Below are 23796 nucleotides of genomic sequence, written 5' to 3' on the forward strand. Positions count from 1 at the left end.
ATATATATATATATATATATATATATATATATATATATATATATATAGCTTATGCGCAGTAAATGAAGTATATTGCTTTTCTTAATCTTCTTCGTTTTTCTCTTTTTGCCTCTATTGTGCTACATATGTACATATATCCATACCAGACAATAAATGTATGAAACATACAACATGTTAGCATTATTGGGTGTTTATTGAGTCTTAAAACACTATAAATTGAATGTTTAGAAGAATACAAATTGTGTCATAAATAGATTTTAAACTTGTAACAAACAGTTTTTATAACTTAAAAACATATCACACGATAACACAAACGTCTTATTTCTGTAGCAATTATAAAATTAAAAGTTTGAAACAACACAAATTACATAATAACTAGAGAGAATACAAATAATTACATCACATTATAGTAAAACAATACAATTACAACTGTGTTTTAATATTCGATTTGTAGAATTAAACTTTCTAAACGATAGAAATTGTAATATGAGTGGATTATATAAAATATATAAATTCAATATGCAGATAACATGACACTTTCTATTATTGGGTCAAGTAATAAATTAAATATTTCAATTAATAAAAATTCCAATTAAATATTCTAATTAAGCTATATAGGGATTAAAAATATAGCAGTTAATTATTAATGTAACAAGAAATTAGTTTTACTGTGACAGAAATAAAATTCAAATTTTAAAAGAACATAAAGTGTAAAATATAACAAGATATAATAAATCACTGAAAAAATATCCTTTGTTTTTTATGACAAATAATCTATTGAATTTTCAAAAGAATACAAATTGTGTCATATTGAATTTCCAAAAATGTTGTAGAATATTTCTGCATAGAAATATCAAATAATTACACACATCTATAATAACTAAAAGAACATTTTATCTTTAATAGAATAAAATTTTATTAAGATTAATATTTGAGTATAACATTTATATATAGTATATATCTTACGTCAATATAATTACGTATATTGAGTATGTATCTCGCCTCCTGCAATAATTATTTTCAATAATTATATTTATTGAAGTAAATTGCATTGTATTTTAAGTATGGAAAAATTATTTCCAAGTATGTTCGTACCTTTTCTCAACTATTCAAAAACTTTTTAAAAAAATTATTAGTTTTTTATACAGATAATTTTTAAAAAGAATTATAATCAGTCATGTTTATTATCCTCTCAGGTTTATATTTTTTCGGGTGGCGGCAAGCAATCTTTATATTTATCTCTGAGACTTTTATCAATGCTTTTATTCCTAAAAAAGCGCTCGAAAGCTTCCACAGCTAAAAGTAAGCTGTATTTAGGAATACAGAAAGGTCTGTCATACAAAGAGATTTTACCCTTAATTGCACTTGCCGCAATATCTATTTTCTTCAAAAAACTCTTTTCCAGAAATTCTTTTTTTGTTTCCTTTTTCTGCAAACCTCGTTCATTTGCAATGAAATAATTTGTTTTGCTGTCTCTATCTATAAGTTCTTGCAGCATCGGATCTTCAGCTTTTAAGCGGCTGTTTGTTTCTGCATGAAATATTTCAATTTGCAGTTCTCCTTCCATTGGTATGACATAAGTACCAACGTCAATGCTGTCCCCATTAATACTCTTGTTAAAAATAACTTCATTTTTTTGGTTTTTTATTGTTACTTCAGAATACTTCTCACCTGAAAAACGTGCATGAGGTTTATCTTCATAAAAATGGAATTTTACCAAGTGTCTGAATGGTTCTACAGATAGGTATGCAAAGTTTGATCCCCAACCTATAAAGTTGATTTTATCAGGAGGTAGAAGCAGCGGATCCTTCATTACTTTGGCTGAAAGTAGCAGCTCGTTAGATTTACTTTTGTCATGTACTATGGCATAAAAATCATCATACAGGAATTTGACATTCGAGCGAGTAGGTTCAACAAAAACTTTGTATACTCCAATAGGTATATCCTTCAAAACAAGAGTTTTGTTGCGAATTTTTCGCTCAACTACAACATTTGTTCCATCCATCAACTTGAGTGTATCACCGGACAAGTCCTTTAATATTTTGTCCTCTATATTTATAATGAAATCATTCTTTATGTCAGTTGAACTTAAATCTGATGGAGTAACTAAGCCTGTCGAGAACAGTAACCCTAGCTTTTCTTGAACATCCGGCAATACCTGTCTATCAAATAAAATATGGTCCAGAGGGTGGGCAACACTAGACAAAACGTAGTAATGTTCGTAAAGTTGTTCTTTGCGTATAAGTGCCTTAGCTAATTTCATAAAAGGATATACGTCGATAGAGAAGTCAATTGCAAAGAAGTGCATCAGCTTTTCCACAAGAGGTAAGCCACTGGCATAAAATGGAGTGCCATCAAACTCTTTTCGAGTAAGCTGATGAAAACGCGTTAAAGATTTCTGTCCAGCTTTACGAAACATATGCACTAGAAAGGACAATCTTTCAATCAAGCCCCAATCTTTTACTTCTTTTAACGGATAACTTATTAAATCATCAATTTCCATATCACGTATTTTTGAACCTTTTTTACCCAATTTCTTGCCAAACATTATTGCTTGATAAAAGAAGCATAATACATTATTCCATACTTCACTAACAGCCAACGTTTCGTCACTTATATGAAGTTGATGCCCATGACCGATTTCATGCAAAGCTCCCCAGTTTGTTGGGCCTACATCCAACCAAAATTCTTCTATTGATGCTGAAACTACCGCCGAATACTTATTACCATAGTAGGCCATGGCATTTTTGCTTCCATTTTGATCAGCTTTTAGAAAAAACCTGTTTCTGACATTTTGATCTGTCCCACTTCCTTCGAAAGACAACCCTATTAATTCACTGTAAGTTGTAAAGATTTTGTCGTAGAAAGCGATTAAATCGTCGAGAGATTGCCCGTCAATTAACTTTCTCGTAGCTTCTTTGTCTACTTTCGGTATAAGAAGACCGAAATAATCTGATTCTACGTAAGCAAATTCTGCATCTTGTGTATCCCAGAGCTTAAAGAAATCACTTTCGTTATCCCCAAAGCGGTAAATCGGAAGAATTTTCGAATCAGTTGGATAGCTTATGCTGACAGTGCGAGTATCATCTGGGGCTTTTTCAAGGTACTCACAATCTACGAATGGAACGCTTACATATCCTATGCTAACAGTCCCTGCTCGACCTGGATTGGAACTTCTGATTTCAAACACTCCTTCTGTTTTCTCACCATCATTGAGGAGACGTACTTCCACTACTTCAAGACTCTTACTTTCCAAAACACACGACAACTTTTGATTGGCAACAAGAATGATACCAACAGGTGTACGGTGGTGACCAACCCCTTTAGTCATAGGAAAATCATACCAGACAGGTTTTAACAACCACGGGACTTGAATTTTCTTTTTAGATGTCATCTTAATTTACCTGCAAGAGGTAAAATGAATGTTAAAAGAGATACCGATTTTTACGCACATTTAAAATTGTTATTTTTTCTAAAAAAAAATATTTGCCCACTTTTGATTGCAAAATTTGATAATTTTACGATTTAAAAATTCAATAATAGCATTAAATAAAGAAAAGAGAAGATTATTAAAACAAATATCATTTTTAAAAAATATTAAAAAAAAACTTAAAAACTATATTTTATAATAATATTTCTTATATATATTTTTTTAAATATTTCTAAAAATATTTTATTTTAATGTATTTTTCTTCTTTTTGTTTCATTAATCTTTATCATTTTTCCTGATTTCTCTATATTTTTAACTAATTTTATGATGTTTAATGTTTTACCGTATTCAAACAAAACAGTTAAATAACCATAAGTAAGATGGTAATCAATTCAACTGCGTACATATTATAGCCAAGAGGACTAATCTGGCAGTTTCATGATCGACAGAACTGGGGTTCGAGTCAAAGCGTTGACATCCCAATACTTCATCCATTATCTTCAATACATTAGGATTTTCCAATGCCCTTCAAATCCCAATTTTAGTCCTGCATTCTCCAGTGCCTATTACCTAACGGGAAGCTTAGCTCCTATTTCAAGTTAAATTTCGTTTTTACGGTTTTGAAACTATGCTGGCTGTAAATGGTTTAAAAACCGTATAGTTTTGTATTTATGGTTTTATAATCATATTTTGTTAACGGTTTTAAAACTGTTAAGATAAAAAATGTCCTTTACCGTAAGCTTTACGGTTAATTGGATAGACAGACTGCTGCCAATTATTTTACAATAATTTTAGAATGAAAATTCCAACAGTGCGCAGTAAATAAAGAGTATTAGTTTTCTTAATCCTTTTCGTTTTTTTTCCCATCCTCTTTGTCCTTATTGTGGTAGATATTTACATAATCTTTGCACAAACTCTGCTCTCTGTTCTCAAACTGTACGCTTTGAATCTTAGTACGAACTCTATTTAACTTTGAAAATTGTTGCTTGTTCAGGTCGCCTTAATATTTTAAATATGTTTTAAATACAGTAAGGACATAGATATTAGGAGAATAAATCATTAAGGTTTTGAATACTGAAAAATTTGATATGTTGCCAAAAATATTTATTTATGGAGTGAAATAAATTTCGATGCATATTTTTTAAATTTGAATAAATTATTTTTCCTTCATTTTGCTGAAAATTGTATAATGGGTTTTAGATTCATAAGTGATCCAGTGTTAGAGTCATATTGTACTCTGTAATATATTATGTCCTAGTAAGCTCAAAATTTAATAGTTATGAGTTTCATAAAACTATAGTGTTAGAGGTAGTGATCACTTTGATACATTATGTTTCAGTGTCGCTTAATTTAATTCAATGAGTTTCATAAATGGACAGTATTAGATGAGAATAAGATATTGCACATTGTGATATATTTTGTTTTATCATGGCAATTTTTATCATTTAATTTTGAAACTCATTTTCTTTTAAATTATACATTTTCGATAACCTTCAAGTAAACACTAATGTAAAATAGTCAAAATTGGCTTCAGTGCATAAATAAACGTTTCTTTTTTAAATTACAAACATATCGTTTTTTTTTAAAAAAAAAAAAGATTTTTTTTGTTACCTAAGCATTTAAACAAATCAATCTTAAAAGTTCTATGCCTTTTCTTGACTACAATTATTTTATCGTCTATTGATGTTATCGGCCTTATTTGCTGCAACATTAGTAAGATATGTGGTATAAGTCACATTGCAGAGCAAGATTCAAAAATATTACTTTCTTTTACATTATATTTAAGAATTTTAGTGGTTTAAAAGTTAATGTAATTTAAATATGATCGCTTACTTAATACTAGATTGGCTAAAGTAAGTCATTTTGACTGCTTTTAATTTCAATTAGAAAAACAATCATGTATACATTTACACAATTTCTTTGAATTTTGTGACTTTTTGAACAACATATAATTTTTTTTATTGTTAATATTTACTAATAACTTGTTACGTAACAGTAAATAATATAAAAAAGTTTTAAAACTAATTTTGAGCAAATTTAATGATGCATTCACAATCTAGTCATTTTGAATGCTTTTCGACAATGTTAAAATATTTATGCGTAAATGCGAAAAGGTCTTTTTTAAATGTTTCTGGGAAGAAATTTTCAACTTGTCTAAAGGCTTTTTTCCAAATTTTTTTTAAATATGGAACATATTATCTTGAAAGTATTTTAAAAACTGAATACTGTTATTTGGTAAATGCTATAATTAAAGACAATACTAAACTTAAAATTATTTTTATAAATTCTAAACCAAAAATTAATTTTAATTCAATGTAGAAATTAGTTAAGTTTTTTTTTGATCCTAAAGTGTTGTATCTAAAAATCATTTTTAGTGTGATATAGTTATTAAAGTTTCACCAGTGACTTAAATTTCAAGTCTTAATGCCATTCTAGAACAATATAGGTATTAAAGTTTCTGTAATGTTAAGGTCATAATATAAAATTCTCAACTAAAGGATTAGTTTAGTACAATATTATAAAAGTTACTCTAATTTATATTAGATTAAAAGCAAGAAACACTTTTTTGTGATACGTGACATATCGGGAAAAACTTATTTTTTGAACTTTATAAATAAGAACAGATATTTTAAGAAAGGCAGAGTTTAAAACCTACCTATTTTATTGTTATTTATTCAATACTTTAAATTTTTTTTTCTTGTTTTTACAGAACACTAGTTGTTTTTAGCTTAGAAAAAGCTTAAACCTTTCAATTTTCTAAATAAAAGATATTTGTATAGTTTTAGTTTTTAGCACTAATAAAGTTCTTTATATAATCAGAATTAAAATTATTAAAACACTAAAATATAGACAAATAAATGCATACTCCATAATGCATTGTGTTAGCATTATGATAATGGTAAAACAAAGCAAAAGACAATGTTATGAGCCGAATTGAACAGGTCCACTGTTATTTTAGCAAATAACAGTGGAATTATAAAATTATGGTAAAATAACCGACAGCAGTCTGTCCATCCAATTAACCGTAAAGTTTACGGTAAAGAATATTTTTCTTTACCTTTATGGTTTTGAAACAGTTTAGAACTAATTTGGTTAAAAATACAACAATGCATTAATAACAATAATACAGCAATGCTATTTATTATCAAATTTTGATAATTTTACAAAAAGAACTTAGTAAACTCACCTATTACGACGATCAAACGTTCTCATTGAAACTACAAAGGTAGCTTGGCTAAGATTTGAATATATGACAGCTCACCGCTGCATATATACTCTCCTTATCTCCTTATGGATGCACAGATATTTGCATAAACATGATTACATCGAATAAAAATAAAGTATAGATAGCAACTGCATAATTCGGATTCCTCCCAAACATGTAGTCAAAATTGAACTTTGTACATTACAATTTCACCTCATTGTTTATGCGAATTATTTTAACGTTCGTAAATGACCCTTCAATTTGCATGTTTGTTAACTTTAGATAAGCAAGTCTATTATCACTTTATCAAACCTATAATCTCCTGTTCTAAAGTGCAAATCACTAATGTATTCATGTTTTATTTTAGGTGGGCATTTTTTTTTACTCATAAATGCCAATAAACGATAGTATCTATGCTACTTCACTGTTATTTCAAACTTGCTGTTCTGAAAAATACGGTGGACGCACCTTAAATATTTGTAAATTAAAAAAAGATCTTTACATTTCCTGTCAAACATTTCCTCGCCACTATGCTGACGTGAAAGTATCCTCAGTTGTAGACCAATCAATGGATGCGAATTCCTTTGCATAGGATCTAGGAGTTCCCTTGTCTTCTGGATTGGTTTCAAAATTACAAGACTATGGAGTTGGAACATTGATAGTCGTAAACTCAGAATTGGGTTTGCTGTTCAACATAAGCTAAAAAAATAAAATTACATAATAATAACTCGTAGTATCATATTGCATCTTGTATGGCATAGTATATGTATTGTACAGTGAGCCAAAAAAAAAACTGCATCCTGAATAACGTTTAATCTATTGTTCGGTTTATCACGTTCTAGGACTCATCCTTAATATCTCGAAGGGGCAATCTCAAATATTCTAACTAATTAGTGTCGACGATCTTTCAAGTAACAAAATCAGAGACGAAAACATACTTTCTCTGAATAAACAAAACTTTTCTTTAATAGATTCAGGCTTCTGACCCCCAAAATATAGGTGGTAACCACAACCAAGGAAATATGGTCTCCGTAGTTTGTTCATGAGAGCGATCCAAAGTTTGAACCCATTAATGTTCATTTTACTTTATACGTATTTCGCCATATCTCGAGAACTTCTTAAGTGAATTGAAAATTTTTTGAACTCAATTATAAAATTCGTTTATCTATTGATAGTTTCTTGCAAAAAAAAAAAATATTTATCGTATTTAATTATTTTATTCCATGCTAGTTGAAAACTTTTTGAATGGTAAAGTATACAACTTTTTACATCATTTTAAAGTATGTAAATTAAAATAGCGAAGTACAAAATTTGAGTGAAATCGATTGAACAGTTTCTGAGAAATCAAAGTTTAAAAAGTTGTGCACATAAAATTCAATGTCTCAGGAACCGACTTAGCTCTAATTTTGAATTTTTCCCTTCAAAATTAAATACTTTAAAATGATGTGAAAAGTCTTATACCGCACAATTTAAAAAATTTTTTAATTAAATAAAATAATAATTATTTACGAAAATTTATATAATGCATGGAATTATCTTCGGGAAAATGAATTATATAATTATGTGCAAAAATTTTTCATTGAGCTTAAAACTTTCTCGAGTTATAGCGAAATACGCAAGAAGTAGAACTAACATTAAAAGGTCCAAGTTTCGAATCACTCTCCTGACTAAACTATGGGAACCATATTTCACACATTGTTGCCAACCCTCTATATTTTGGGGGGTCAGAAATCTGAATCCGTTGAAAATAAAGGTATGTTTATTCAGAGAAAGTACGTTTTTGTGTCTGGATTTCGAATCTTGAAATATCATCTGCTCTAATTAATTACCATATTTGAGGTCTCTCCCCCCCCCCCCTTCTAACCAATAAGAATCAGTTCAAGAACGATCTTTATATCAAAAGTTATTTCAGAAACCGTTTTTAATTTTGCACACTGTACCTTGCTGTACATGAAACATATGTTAAGAAACGCGTCATGCATGCATATTAAAACGTATCTAGACACTCGCAAGAAAGTTTGGAAGAGTTACTGTTCGACAGTGGTGCTCTCTATAATTACTTGCATTCATTATATTCATTATATATATTTATAATTATATATTATTGTCTGTGACAGTTTTAAATGTAGCTTTTAAATTATTCCCATCTTGATATCAAGTTCATTATTCCATTAAAGTTTATTTTATTGAAAAGAAAAGTTATGAAAGATATTCAATTCTATTGCAGTGAATGCTTCATAAGGTAAAAAATACGTCTCTGTATATCAAAAACTCGTAAGGATCGCTGATTTGGAATGCAAGGAAACCATTTTCAAGATGGAAACTAGAAAAATGTGCATGAAAATTCTGCTGGTGTCTCATAAATTTTGCCGAGTGCAATATCTTTTAAAGTTCTGGTTTCTTGGGTCAAATTTGTGAAATAACTAACAAAATTGTCTCATATCATTTCAATTTTACTAAACTCGTTAATTTATTGTCATTTTTGATAAAAAAAAAATTAAACCTCCTTTTTAAAGTATGTAGCGCCATTTCCAAACTCGGCACACGTGAAAAATATCATTTATATTCTGAAAACATATGTTTCGCGGTGCAAATTTGTTACCCACGTTATTTCAAAAAAGAATATTTTACTTTTGACTAACAATTTTGTTCGCTTTTCGAATAAAATATGAATGTATTCATTTTCGAAATTGATTGTGCAGTAAGCACAATGCAGAGCCGTTAGAAAACTCACATTCCTTGATTTCATTAGTATTTTGGATACTTTTCATCCATAATTAACCCTTGGCTTAGAAGCTGTTTTCATATTCCTTTTCATAATCAGATCACAATTCATGATTAGATTATAATCTAAATAAAGCTCTGTTGTCACTTAACCTCACTTATCAATAAAACTTTTATTTTACTTTTTTATTTATGTCATCATGCTATCAAAATATTTTCAGTTTTGATAAGAATCACTGTTTATTACCTTTATTGTAGTTACATATATATTTTTTTTATTGTTATGTCGTCAATACAAACACGAAAATATTCATAGATATGCAAAGAATTTGTAAAAAAGGAAGGTTTAAATTATAAAAAATTTTGCGTTTGAAGTTTGTAAACAAATGTAATTGAATTAACCTTAATGTTAAAGTTAGCTTAGTTTGTCCTCGGAAGGAGGACTTACTGCATTGCATGGATTTAGGAAAATCGTTTAAAGAAATTTCTAGACTTATTTTCATGATATAGGGTGTTTTTTTTTTTTTTTTTTTTTTTTTTTTTTTTTGTTAGTGATTCCCCTTTTTACCCATTGACTCCAAAATTTCATTAATCAAATTTTACAAACTTTTTCCGAATTTGTTAGGTCAAAATGAGTAAAAAATATTATATTTTGCATTTTGAAAATTTATGATTATAAAAATTAATAAATTATAATTAATAAATATTATATTTTTATAAAACATATATTTTAAGCGTTTTGACTTATTTTGAAGGTCAAAATAATTCTCTCTATGGAGAGCAACAAAATGCTTAATATTTTCACAATCCCTTTACAATTATGATATGCACTTGAAATTAGTGGTTAATCCACTGTATCTCCATGGAGAACAGCAAAACGCTGAATGTTTTCACGATCCCCTCACATCTTTGATATGCACTTATATTTTTTAATGCACTGCGTATCTCTGTGGAGAGCAAAAAAAAAAAAAAAAACGCTGAATATTTTCACGATCCCTTCACAATTTCAATAATTTAATATAACCAATTGTTCGTTTGTTTTCTTCCAAATAATTTCGTGTACTTACTTCTAGTTTTTATACTTGATTAGTTTTATTGAACTAAGGTAAGTATCGAAATAATATGCAAGAATAATTAATTGAAGCAAAAACACTTTTGATTGTCTTATCTATATCTATCTATATATATATATATATATATATATATATATATATATATATATATATATATATATATATATATATATATATATATATATATATATATATATATATATATATATATATATATATATATATGTATATATATATGTATATATATATATATATATATATATATATATATATATATATATATATATATATATATATATATATATATATATATATATATATATATATATATATATATATATATATATATATATATATATATATATATATATATATATATATATATATATATATATATATATATATATATATATATATATATATATATATATTGCCGGGGGGAGGTAGTTTTGAAAGGGAGGTGGTGTGGTAATGAATTTCACTGGATTCTTGGAGATTACTTTTTGGAATTTATCATCCCATAAGCTGCAGATAATATATTCAACAAATCCTCTTTCTAAAAACGCCGAAGACTGGTAGATCTTTGTGAACCAAAAAATCACAGGATTTCGTAGAAAAAAAGGTTATCCATCTTTTATTTGTTTTAGTTCTTAGATATCATGCACTTCTAGTATATGACTCACAAATTTACAAAAGGGAAAATCCACCACGTGGATGCTGGGTCCTCCCTGTGTGCTCCAGGGAGTAGACAGAAATTTAATTTAGCATAATGAAGTAGTTGACGTATTTTTTTGTAGAATTTTATGATGCATCAAATAATTAGAGGATAAGGTTTCAGAAACTTATAAAAATGTAAAATTCTAAAGATTGACTATAGAGCACACAGGGGGATAACATCGAAAAAAAACGCCGTTCTCTCTAAAAAAGCAACTGCTCACCTCTAAGATCCACGGGGAATAATGGTCTATCTCCAAAAGATAGCGTCCTCTCCTTAGCGGTTGCGAGAATCTCTAAAGACGAGCTAAGAGTCGAGCCCTAGAGATCCTGCAAAGCCAACGAAGAGGGCGCTCCTGTTGGAGACAGCCCAGTAGGAAAAATAAACATTCTGGTGATCCCATGATCACACCACAAATTCCCCCCTTGAATGGGAAAAAAAATTAATAACCACCCCTTTAATGAAAAAAATTAAGTTTAAATTACCCCATTAAAATGTAAAAGTTAAATTCAAAAAATTAAGTTACTGTTAAAATCATCAAATGCGAATCATGAAGATAAAAAAACATCATACATACATATCATGTTCAATATAAAAAATCTTGAGTAAACACATGCATTAAATAAAAATGTTGAGCCACATAAGTGTCCTCAGTAAAAGACAATTTGGCTGGTGCCCTGAAAAAAGAGTTCAATTGTCCTGATGGCCAATTATACAATAATTGCTTTTTTTCTTGAAATTCAAACCATAATTGATGAGGTGGGATGACAAGGTGAGGTTAAACCTCCGACGAAAAGTAATATGGCTTTACAAGTATGAGTAAATATCACATATAATAACAACTTTGACACATTAAATGCACTTTTCACTGTAAGATATTTAAATACATTCGCTGCACTTGGAAATAACTTCAAAAACTCTCATTATAAGTCATTCAATCATATTAAAACAATTTGGAATAACTTTAAAATTTTAAATTTTGTCACAATTTGTAATTACCTTTAAAAACTCTCATTGGAAAACATTCAAATACATTTTTGTCACCTTATGGAATAACTCTAAAAACCTAGGAAAAAATGTTAATTCCATAAAAAGAAAAAAAAAATTTTTGACGAATGTTAATTTCGATAATGAAATCCTAAGACTCATGGCAAGAAAGTCAACTATAAAATGCTTATGCATTAGTAATTATGACCACCATTATTAAAGGTTTGTAATTATGTAGCTAAATTAAATGAGAAAAAAACTTGGATAAATAAATATAACCAAAAAGGTGAATACGTGTGAGTATTCGGTGTGATAATCAAAATTCAATCGTGATATTCAATTTTCTCTTAAAAGAACCTAAAATTTTAATTTGTTTGTAAAATACAAACATTTTTCTTCATAAATGTAACAATTACCAATTCTAAGAGAAATATCACACGTAGAAATAAGAATGAGCCTGTTAATTATGTACATGTAAAACATTTTCATTCCTTATAAAAACAAGTATGATCATTTCAACAAATGATCAACAAATCATATTAAATAAATTCAATAAATCATGGTGTACATATCCTTAACATATCACATACAGTAAAAGTAAAATATGCAATTATATCAACATTGAATAATTTTGATACATTTGCCATTTGAAAACCCTGTTAAAAATACCTAATTGTTAAATTGAGAAAAATCGACTCAGACGAATAAATCAGTACCCAGTAATTGTAAGTATTGTAAAAAAAATTATTCAATGTTGTTATAATTGCATGAATTATCACGGATGTATCTTTAAAATATGTGAAAATTGATTCGTTAAATTTAAAACAATGGCTAACGCTTAACCAATCAGGAAATTCAATTTCGTTTTTCACTCATCCTGTTAGAACGATTTGTCGTAGAATGTTCTAATGTTGACAGTGACCTTCCTCGTGCTTGAAACTATCTGTATGCCAAGTTTCATACCTCTTGGTCGCTTGGCTCAGGAATCCATAAAGGACATACAGACAGACAGATATTTATTTATATATATATACTAGCTGTGACCTGCGTGCGTTGCAAAGCTTTCAGTTTGAACTTTAATTTATGTATTTAGGTGTTTAAATGAGATTTGCGATTATGATTTGAAATAAGAATTTTATTTAATGGTGAAAAAAGCCGTGATAGTCAAAGCAGTTAATTCTCTAGGATATCGCTAGTGCATTTTTAAACAGACATGTATGGTGATGCACACGGACCATAAAACATATTTTGAATGATGATCATAAATAAGATTGGATCAATAGCGACATCAGGTATATCTGCTGATATGAGCTGACCAATTTGGCATGGCGTGATTTTTTTCAATAAGCTGGCAATCCTCATTTTTGCCATTCAATAGGATACCTCCAAAAACATGACGCTTTGCAATGAAACCAAGTATAGAGCTTAATATTTGTTTTAACTCACGTGCGGTAATATCATGAAGATCAGATGATGTTCGCCTAGGTTACAAAAGCTCTTTAATTTCAGCTCAAGCAGGATTGCATGTGAATGTAATAAATAACTTTGGCTGCCCATATGCATACCGATACTTGTAGCAGCACCGAATTAAGTCATTTGGAAACACGAATATACCGACATATATTCGCCAAGAAAAGTTTCAATTGAATTGATTGACCCGATAACAACGTTGATAATGTATCAGTTGGTGACGTTAAATCTGGTAGTTTCACTTTTCCACCAGAACAGCAAATTCCAGCTGTTTCATTCTTAAATTTGAGAGCACTACAAAACACAGATAAATGATCCATTTTTTAATGATAGGGAATATAATTAGTAATCGGATAATAGTGAAATACTCTAAGATTTAAACCAGCATATTGGCGGCATTTGAATAGAGAAGTGAGTTTTCTATTGTTTTCTATTCTTAATTCTTGTTTTGATGTATCAGATAATCGGGCTTGAGCAATGTATTTTAAATCGGTAACTTGTCTTGCTTACCGTTGCTAAGATGTTTCAGAGGAATGGGCGAATGGGCTTGAGAGGTGTGCAGTTGATCGATAACCAGCTTTGCTTGCTGTTGCTCAGATGTTTCAGATTTTGTATTTAATTGTTGTCAGAGATGAACTTAATTGAAAAACATTTGGCAATTTTCCGGCTAGTTATAATCAGGTTTATTCAAGTGCTTTTGAATAAACAATGTTTTTTGTTTTACCGTTTGGAGCGTACACGAATAAATTAGGTCTTCCGACACGTGAGCAGGCCACATAGAGCAGTCCGTGGGAGAAGCATGGATTTTTCAAATTCAGACCACATACTTGTAGTGACTGTCCTTGGGCTTTGTTGATGGTCATGGCAAAAGCAAGTCGCACCGGAAACTGCGAACGTTTGAATTCAAATGGCATATCTGTGGGGATCATTGGAATACGCGGTAGCAGCAATTTATCTAAACAAAATTTAAGTCAATAAAAATCATTATTTAGAAACTGAAAAGAATAAAATAAAGAATGCTTACGAAAAAAAAAAGAATTATTTTTTGGCGCCATTTTTTTAGTGCTACGAAAATTCGTCGTTGGAATTTGCCAAAAACAAAACCAGGTGCAATTTTGTTTTTCCGAGAACGAAATATTTTACCAAAAAAATGAAAATGCACCAATTCCTATGACATGAAACTTTATCTTGGTAAACGTACGTTTTGGAAATGTTATCTTACTTGGAATCCTATTTATTAGAGTTAATATGGCGACATCATCAGGTGAACGAAAATAGAATTTGTTTTGAATCTATGTTAAGCTTTATATCGGCCTATTTCTCACCGAAATCCGATCAACTACTTTGATTTTAAATAAAGTGTTTTATTTTATGATTTGTCGCAAAAATTTTAGACGTAGATTGGCGGCACTTAAAAACTGCCAAATCTGTAGCTGCGGAGGCGTTAATACATAAGTACCATATATGGCAACGTTACTTTTAAAAAGTAACGAGTAAAAGTACAAGTATTTTTAAAAAAAAGTAACGAGTAAAAAGTAAAAGGTTCTTATTTTAAAAAGAAACGAGTAAAAAGTACAAGTTCTAAACAAAAAAAGTAACGATTTAAAAGTACATTTCTAGGAAATCGAATATTCTGAGTAACCTTAAAATTTTATTGATTAATATTCTTATGTTCTTTAATGTTGTTGCAAAATTGTTGTTATTTATTTATTTTTAATTTTAAAAGTTATGGACATTAATTTATTTTTAAATTCGGAAGAATATTATAATATAATTTTATAATATAATCGTATAATATAATTTTAAAATCAAATATAATTTTAATATCAACCTTTTTATGGATTTGCACGAAAAAGAAAGTTTATCTATTGATTTTAATTTTTAGTTTATTTTTTTATTTACTTAAATTACCATTGATTTAAAATTGTTTTACTCTATAGAAAAGCGTTTTACAAGCACAAACATAAACAAAGCAAACACGGAGTTTCAGATAGCTTTGTGATCTTTGAGCTAGTAAAAAATAATTGAATGTGCAGTATAAGTTGAAACAGAACAGTTTACAGTTTTATTTGTAGCAATGGCTAATGCTGAAGTCATGCGTGAAAATCATTTTCCGAACATTTCTGCCTAACGGAATAATTAAAATTTGTAAACGAATTTTAGTATCAGCGACTAAATTAATACCTTCGAGTTTTCAAGAGTTAAAATAGTAATTATAATAGTTTTCAATAGCACAAATAGTTCTGAAATTCTTAGAGATTTGACTGGTCATTGTTTGATAAGGTCGGGCATAAACATAATTTTAGTAAAAAATGTACTAGGTAAAAATGTATTTAGTAAAAAATGTATTAAGACAAAAATGTATTATTAGTGAGTTCTAAAAGAAAATTGAAAAACGTAATAACAAAATAGAACATTTTTTATTTAAAATGTATTCAATAAATGCATAAAACTCGAAAATGAATGAAAATAACTTGCTAATTAATATTTTTATTCATTTTGCAAAATAATTGCATTTCGAAAGTGGTGTCACTGAGTCTACTGCGAGAATTTCTCAGAATGTGCTTAGCCACGCTGAATAAGAGCTCCGCCGGAGGTCAAGGTATTTAAACACGAAGTTAGCTGTGAATGCATATATATTGCACATTAATTTTTTAAATTACAAAAACGTAAGCATTTTTTTTAAATTTATTTATTTATTTTTTTTAGAAAGCTTACCGAATTTCAGAAAAAAGTAACGATTTCATTCGACATTTCCATTACAAATACTTGTACTTTTCCCTAAAAAAGTAACGAAAGTACAAGTAAAAGTACTAAATTTTAAAAGTAACGAAGTACAAGTAAAAGTACGTACTTTTTACTTGTACCGGCGGTACAAGTAACGAAAATAAAAGTACTGCCATATATGATAAGTACCGAATTTTTATTCCATACTTTTCTAAATCACATTACTTCAAACATTAGAATATGCAAGAAGTATACATAATGTTATACCATTTAATTTTTCAAAAAAAGTTTTTTGACAAAAATTTTTATCTAAATATCATAAACTAAAAAACGTAAAACAAAGAATTCTTAGGGAAAAAAAACGATTCTAAAAATTCCTCATACTGAAATAAAAAAAACTGTCATATTGTTTCTTTTTTTCTTTCTTATACTTCTTAATCAGTCATAAAGCCATTCTGTAGAGAACTATCATCAAATAAGAAAAAAATTTATTTGTAACCAATTTTTTTATTATAAAAATGATAACACTTACCTGATTTATAATTCCGGAGAATTCCAAAATGATAAATTCTTTGTTTGAAAACTTTATTCTCAAATAATAGTTACATAGTTTATCCCTTCATTACTTTTAGATAACATACTACACAGCAAAATTTTATAATTGTAAGATCTTGATATGAATTTGAATATGTAGCTTAAAACAGAATAGCTGAATTCCAGTTGAAATTATTCTTTCAAAACTAAAAAATACTTACCAAGAAGACGATAAAGTTAACTAAGAATCAGCACAAATGGCACTATTTCAAGTAATTTGGATAATTTTTTATTGTTGTTTTCCGAATTATATGGATACAGGAATATATACTATTCTATAACGAAGACGAATATTCTATAACTATTACAGTTCTGTACGTCATGAATTTACATTTATTTATTGGAACGGCGAAAGCAATATTGACTTCACTTTAATTTGTAATGAATTGAAGACGGAAGAAATGCATTTTACCTTAATACACACATCTGTAACAGTATGCGATAGCGAAATCGGAAGTTATCAGTTGCAAGTTTGTTGAAATAGAAGTTAAAAATTATTGAGAAATTTTTCTTCAAATATTCGGCGTGTTCTGGGTTTGAAAGATATCCTAATATTCTGGAGAGTTTTTTCAAGCTCTTTGGCTTTTTCTTAGGGAAATTTTTATTTTTATTTGCTGCTAAGAAAATGGCATCTGATTCTACCAATGATTTTGATGGAACTAAATGAAAACGTGATAAATTAATGTCTGATATTTACAGGCTTCCGCTAGGAGGAGTACTCGAGCGTTGCCATCACGAATACTAAATTCGTGATGCGACCTATAATTACGAAATCAACTCTCGTTGACTTTACGTTCTTGTGCTCACCTGACATAAAGTAATTTGCGCGAATTATAGTTAAATATTAAAGTATATGTAATTTACTTTAGAGCTATAAGATGGAAAATTTCACTGTTGTTATCTTCAAGATATTTGAAAACTAAATCGCTTATAGCAAAATTTAAAACAATGGCTAACTTTTAACCAATAAGAAAATTCCGTTTCGATTTTCGCGGATACCGCTGGAACATAATATAACGCTGAAATATAATATTTTTTACTCATTTTGACCTAACAAATTCTGAAAAAGTTTGAAAAATTTGATTAATAAAATTTTGGAGTCAATGGGTAAAAAGGGGAATCACTAACAAAAAAAAAAATGAACACCCTATATTATGAAAATAAGTCCAGAAGACTCACCTTCTTTATAAACCCGGAGAATTCCAAATGAAATGTTTCTTCGTTTGAATATTTTATTTTCAAATAATATCTACATAGATTATTGATTCATTACTTTTAGATAACGTACCACACATCAAAATTTTATAATTTTATGATCTCGATATGAATTTCAATACGTAGCTTGAAGACAGAATAGCTGAATTCTAGTTGAAATTATTCTTTTAAAACTAAAAAATGCTTACCAAAAAAACGATAAAAATTTATTGATAATCAGCACAAATTGTACTATTTCAAGTAATTCGGAGAATTCGTTATTGTTGTTTTCCGAATTATATAGATGCAGAAAAATTTACTATTCTATAAAGAAGAAGAATATTCTATAACTATAACAGACCTATACGTTCTGAATTCACATTTAATCATTGAAATGACGAAAGCAATGCTGCCTTCACTTTAATTTATAATGAATTGAAGACAGAAAAAATTATTTTACCGTAATACACACAACTGTAACAGCAAGTGGTCATGAATCATGAAAAGAATGTATTAATTGAAATAAAAAAAGTAACTTCTGAACTAAAGAACAAAAACTAGTAGAAAAGATACCATTTGCGTTTTGGATAACCGTAAAAAATCTGCATATTATTATTGAAACTAATACTCAATTAATATTGATAATGTGTATTACTGAATAAAATGAGAAAAAAAGCTATGTCCTAAAAGGCCAAGCTCATGGAAGAAAGATTAATGGGAAATTCGCTTAATGCCTCTATCACACGAGAGAAAAATATGTGCAACTGCAAGTGTAACTGCAAGTGTAAGTGAAACTCTAAGCGCAATTCCTCCGTTCAGAGTTGCCGAAAGGGTTGCTTAATTGCCTGAACGGTTGCATGTAATTGGGTTACCATATTTTGTTATTTATCTTTACTTTTGGCTCATATTTTATTTTATCATATTTTATTATATCATAGTTTCTGAACGATGTTCGTAAAGGGAGGAAAAAGAAATCACAGACGCTGTAGAATATTGATTGATTTTGATTTAATTTTTTACATTTGTATTTGTGTTAAGTCTTTTTTTCAGCAGCAAATTAAAATTCTAAAAAACTTTATTTCCCCAATAGTGAAGTAGCATAGTATAAAAAGGATTATGATTTCTACCTCATAATATGAGATGATATTAAGATATCATTGAATTTCATGCTGCGTCCCTGAAAGGATAAGGGGGTGAAAGGGAGATGGACTTAAATACATGCTGCGTCTCTAAAAGGATAAGGGGGTGAAAAGGGGATGGACTTAAATACTATCTAGAATTTTGAAAAAATTTTTTATCTTGATTTGAGTGACTAAGGTATAAAACATGGTGCGTAGCGTTTTTGAAAAGTGCTTAAAGGTGCTTATTTTCGATTTTCATTTTTTAAAGGCCCTTAAAGGTGCTTTTCTTAATGGGTGTTTTTAAAAGGTGCTTTATTTTCCCTTTTCGAAAATGAAATTTATGAAAGGGAATGTCGATTTTCGCCACATATTATGTAAAAACGTGTTTTTCACATTTTTCTATTTCACGTTTTCAGAATTCATTCAACCACGATCAATTTCAGCGTATCGTCAGTCCATAGCGTATGAAAGCGCCAATCATTTTACAGGTTTGGTGAAGTACTTGCGAGTCCGCATGTGCGTCTAGTGAGCTGGGTTCGGTGAGATCCTTGCTTTCTCATGTGCAAATCTGCTGTATTTTGCAAGATATTCTCAATTTCAGGCTTTATTTTTCACCCTCTGAAATCGAACCGAAAAATCTCTTGATCATTTTTTAATGGCTAATATAATCAAGAAAAGAGTTCTTTGTCAAATTCTAGTTATTTTATCATGATCATGTGAAGTCTGAGATTTATTTTGCATTTTGTCAATTTACATAGCGATTACAAATATTTTTTGAGTACCTAAAATGTTCGTAAAAGTTGCTTATTTTTTGTTGAATTTGGCTCCGCACCCTGTAAAAGCATAGTTTATTTATATATATTTACTATCTAACATGCTAGCTAGGCAAGTGCGGTATCGTTATCTATGTATACGCTAAATCGAATGAGAATAAAAACAAGCTGTCTGATTTAATACCCAGCAAACACATTAGGTCGGTAACTTTGCGGCCCGTTGTCGGTGATATCGGCAACTGTCGGCCATCGGACCGTCTTATATCGGCATTTTATTGGCATGGTATTGGTTGTATCAGAGTCGGTTCAATGCAAGATTTCTTATAAAGTGCCGATAACGTATTTCAGATAACAATATTTCAACGGAGTTAATATAATTGGGCCGATATCAAATAACGATATCTTATTTGTATCCATGCTAACGGAATCGGTGATTTTACTGGTGACCGATATTTAAAATATATATGATGGGATACATGAAATCAGAGCAAAAATTTAAAACACTTTAGTATTAAAAATAAATATTATTGAATTAGATATATATTTATGCCAAATTGCCTCTCATTTTTTATTTCTTTATAAAACAAAGTTTTTCTATAAAACTCAGGCAAATTAAGCTAATTTTCTAGCACAAAAGTTATTAACTATTATGCCTATTAATTTATTGTTTTATGTATTTTCATCACAGAATTTTGCTTTTATGTGATGGTTAGTTTATTTCATTGAATTTAGTAGAAATTTAGTAGAAAAATTAGTTTATTTTAGTAAAAAAATTAAATTAAAACTGCCAGTTATTACTACAGAACAAGTTTATAATCTTTAATTGCACCCAAAGAGGCTGCGTGAGGCTACTCTTTCTCATAAACAAAAAACAACGAATTTAATTATGGAAAATCCTGGGTATTTATGCGTATCGAATTTTCAATAATTAATAACAAAAGGAAAGCATGGAGTGGTAAATTTTACTTTGAAATGAAGCTTTATATAATAGTAGTAAATTTTAAGAATATTAACTCTTAAAATTAGCTACGTATGCAAGCCGGACAAGTTACGAAAACATCATACTTGAAAATTCAAGAGCGTTTTATTTAGGTGTTAAATTTAAGCGTACATGTCGTGCCGTGGCTCAGTGGTAAAGAACCAGAATAATGATAGGTCGTCCCGGGTTCGAATGCAGAAGCTAATTGCTAGGTATTTTAGATATTTTCGAATTATTTATTATTTTTATTCATAAACAGCATTATTTTACTTATTATTTTACGTTCAATTCTAATTTATTAACAATATTTAAATAAATGAAAAATAGTAGTTGACAATAATTTAGAGCAATTTTCTTAACTCTTTTTAATTAAGATTCTGCTTTAATATAATGTTAGTTTAAAAATAAATTAATTCCTTTTATTTATTATATTTTTTCACTTATTACATATTACCTGATATTGAAATTACAGTAATAATTTAATCTTTCACTAAAATGACATTAGTTTAATTTGCCATTTTTATAAACAGTGGTTATAAAAATTTCAAAATTATATTTTCAAATGATTTCTTTAAAATGCATTGGTTTCGAACAAGCTTGTCTTGTGATTTCTTTTTTTATAAACAGTCAAAAAAATCGAAAAAAAAAATTCTAATAAAGCGTTTACAGTTAATAGGATAAAATATATTTAATGGAACAAAATCAAGAAATAAATTTTGGTGAAGAATTAGTAAATAAAATCAAAAAAATCATTTTGAATGTTCATGAAATAAGTTTTCAGCAAACCAACTTTAAAAAAGGTTGTTGTTAATATTTATGTGCTGTTAATTTTTAAAGGTAATTACTAATTTTTGTTTCCAAATTTTGCATTATACTTATTAAATCTATTAAATTAATAAAAATCCTTTTCTTCTTTTTGTAACTATTTAAAGCTCTGATTAAATATATTATTTTAAGTATTATTAACTTATTGAAGATTGAATTATTTATTTTATTATGTAATTTCAATAACAAAAAAATATCAAATAAGTTAAAAAATGCAATAAAATAAGTGAAATTATTTAAATTTATGTTCTATTTCTAATTGTTTTTTTAAAAAAAAGTAGTAAAAACTCTCTTTAGCCTGTAAAGAACTCCAAGAGCATCGCTGCTACGCAGGCATCACCAGTCCTTTTTATCGTTAATGATTTTGAGATTTAACGTATCTGTAAAGTATGCTTAAATTATCGAACGCGTTTTTCTTAAAATTACCTCACTATTTCATTTTATTATTAAGTTTCATTCCAAAATAAATTTTTCAATTCATGCCCTATCCTTTTTTGGTGAAAGAAATAATGAAATAAATAAATAATAATAATTAACACCTTTTAGTTAACAACACTACATGTAGATGGCAGAACTATATATTTTGCTTCTTTTATTTTCTTCCCCTTCTTTTTTTTCACATGAGCATTTTTTTATTATTAATTTTTGTACTTTTGACTAAAATATAGAGCATAATAAGAAACTTTTTAGCAAATTTAAAAATTTTCAGTGATAATTAAACTTATGTTTCAAATTGTACAAACTTTGGAAGCAAAATATATACTTGCCGATTTCTCTCATTTAAATGAAAGATTAGTTTTTAATATATAGGATTCTCGTCAGTCTTACAATTCTCTATATTAATTTTGGTTTAAAAAATTTAGTTTACAATGATTTTGACTACCGTCATATATGTAATCAATCGAATAAATATAAGACCTGCTACTCAAAATATAAAGTTTTCAAGTGCTGGCAAAATGAAACAAACTGAAATTATTTTAATTGTTATTCCGCTACCATCATAAGTTTTAAACAGTGCCATAACTTCTGCATTTGCGTCTATGCATGTATCTTATATTGCAGCGTGAAAGAAAATTATACTTAAATTAAAGCAGCTCTTACTGCTTGTCGATTACAAATTTTTGTGACATATTCCGGGTGAGAACTGTTGCCTAAAAACAACTCATAATTTTGCTGATAGTTTGAAAACAGTCAAAATGTCTACATATTATTTTCTAGTATTGAAATCAGTCGGTACAAAAAATCCTTTGCTTTACTGACGATAGAGACTTGACCTTATTTGACTATTTTAGTTCAAAAAAAAAAAAAAAGAACGTTTAACAGATGGCGCAAAAGCAACAAAACCAAGACAACTCTCTAAGCTCTAACCAAACATTTTGCAAAAGAGGGTGCGATTTAATTTACTTTAGAATGACAATCAGGAATTTTTATTGAAGTACTTCTTTAGAATAGTCACCCATTTGGTAAAAACGGCTTTTGAAAATGTAGATGCAATTTACGCATTTTTCTCTTCAATCAGGGATTCAACCTAGGCAGGAACATACTCTTGTAGTGCGATTCTCATTGATAGTAGTTGGTTAATTGGATTAAAAAAATTTGTTTAATAACTAATGATAATGAAAAATTTTATTTTAGGTATTATCATTACACGTTTATCTATTAAATTTTACCTTATCTATATTACAATAATTTATTAATCGTTCAAAAGCAGGGTACAATAATTTAAAAACAATTAAAAATAACAAAGAAAAATAAATGTTAAGAACAAAAATAATAAAAATAATAATATAAAATTTTCAAAAACCTTAATATATATACATAAATTAAGTATAATAAATAAATGAAGATATATTATAAATTATATAAATTAAGTTATATAATACAGTATAAATTAAAATAAAAAATTAGTATATATTATAATAATAAATTAATATTCATTACAAATATCATGATATTTGTAACTATAGACTTATTTTTTT

The 23796-nt window shown here is 28.3% G+C and overlaps 1 protein-coding gene across 1 annotated transcript; it reads right to left on the minus strand.

Annotated features, from left to right (window-relative positions):
- Nucleotides 1-174: 174 nt before the first annotated feature.
- Nucleotides 175-6919, minus strand: LOC107450384 (uncharacterized). The gene is made up of 2 exons (XM_016066159.5): nt 6618-6919; nt 175-3404 (listed from the first exon to the last, which is right to left on the minus strand). Exon 2 carries the CDS (start codon nt 3392-3394, stop codon nt 1199-1201), a length of 2196 nt encoding a protein of 731 aa, XP_015921645.1. The 5' UTR covers nt 3395-3404; nt 6618-6919; the 3' UTR covers nt 175-1198.
- Nucleotides 6920-23796: the final 16877 nt, after the last annotated feature.

The sequence above is a fragment of the Parasteatoda tepidariorum genome, chromosome 1 (genome assembly GCF_982258835.1).
Source record: "Parasteatoda tepidariorum strain Cologne lab strain chromosome 1, Ptep-v5.0, whole genome shotgun sequence".
NCBI lineage: Eukaryota > Metazoa > Arthropoda > Arachnida > Araneae > Theridiidae > Parasteatoda > Parasteatoda tepidariorum.

Coding starts and splice junctions, on each gene's coding strand:
- LOC107450384 (XM_016066159.5), bottom strand. CDS start 3,394: ATGACATCTAAAAAGAAAATTCAAGTCCCGTGGTTGTTAAAACCTGTC.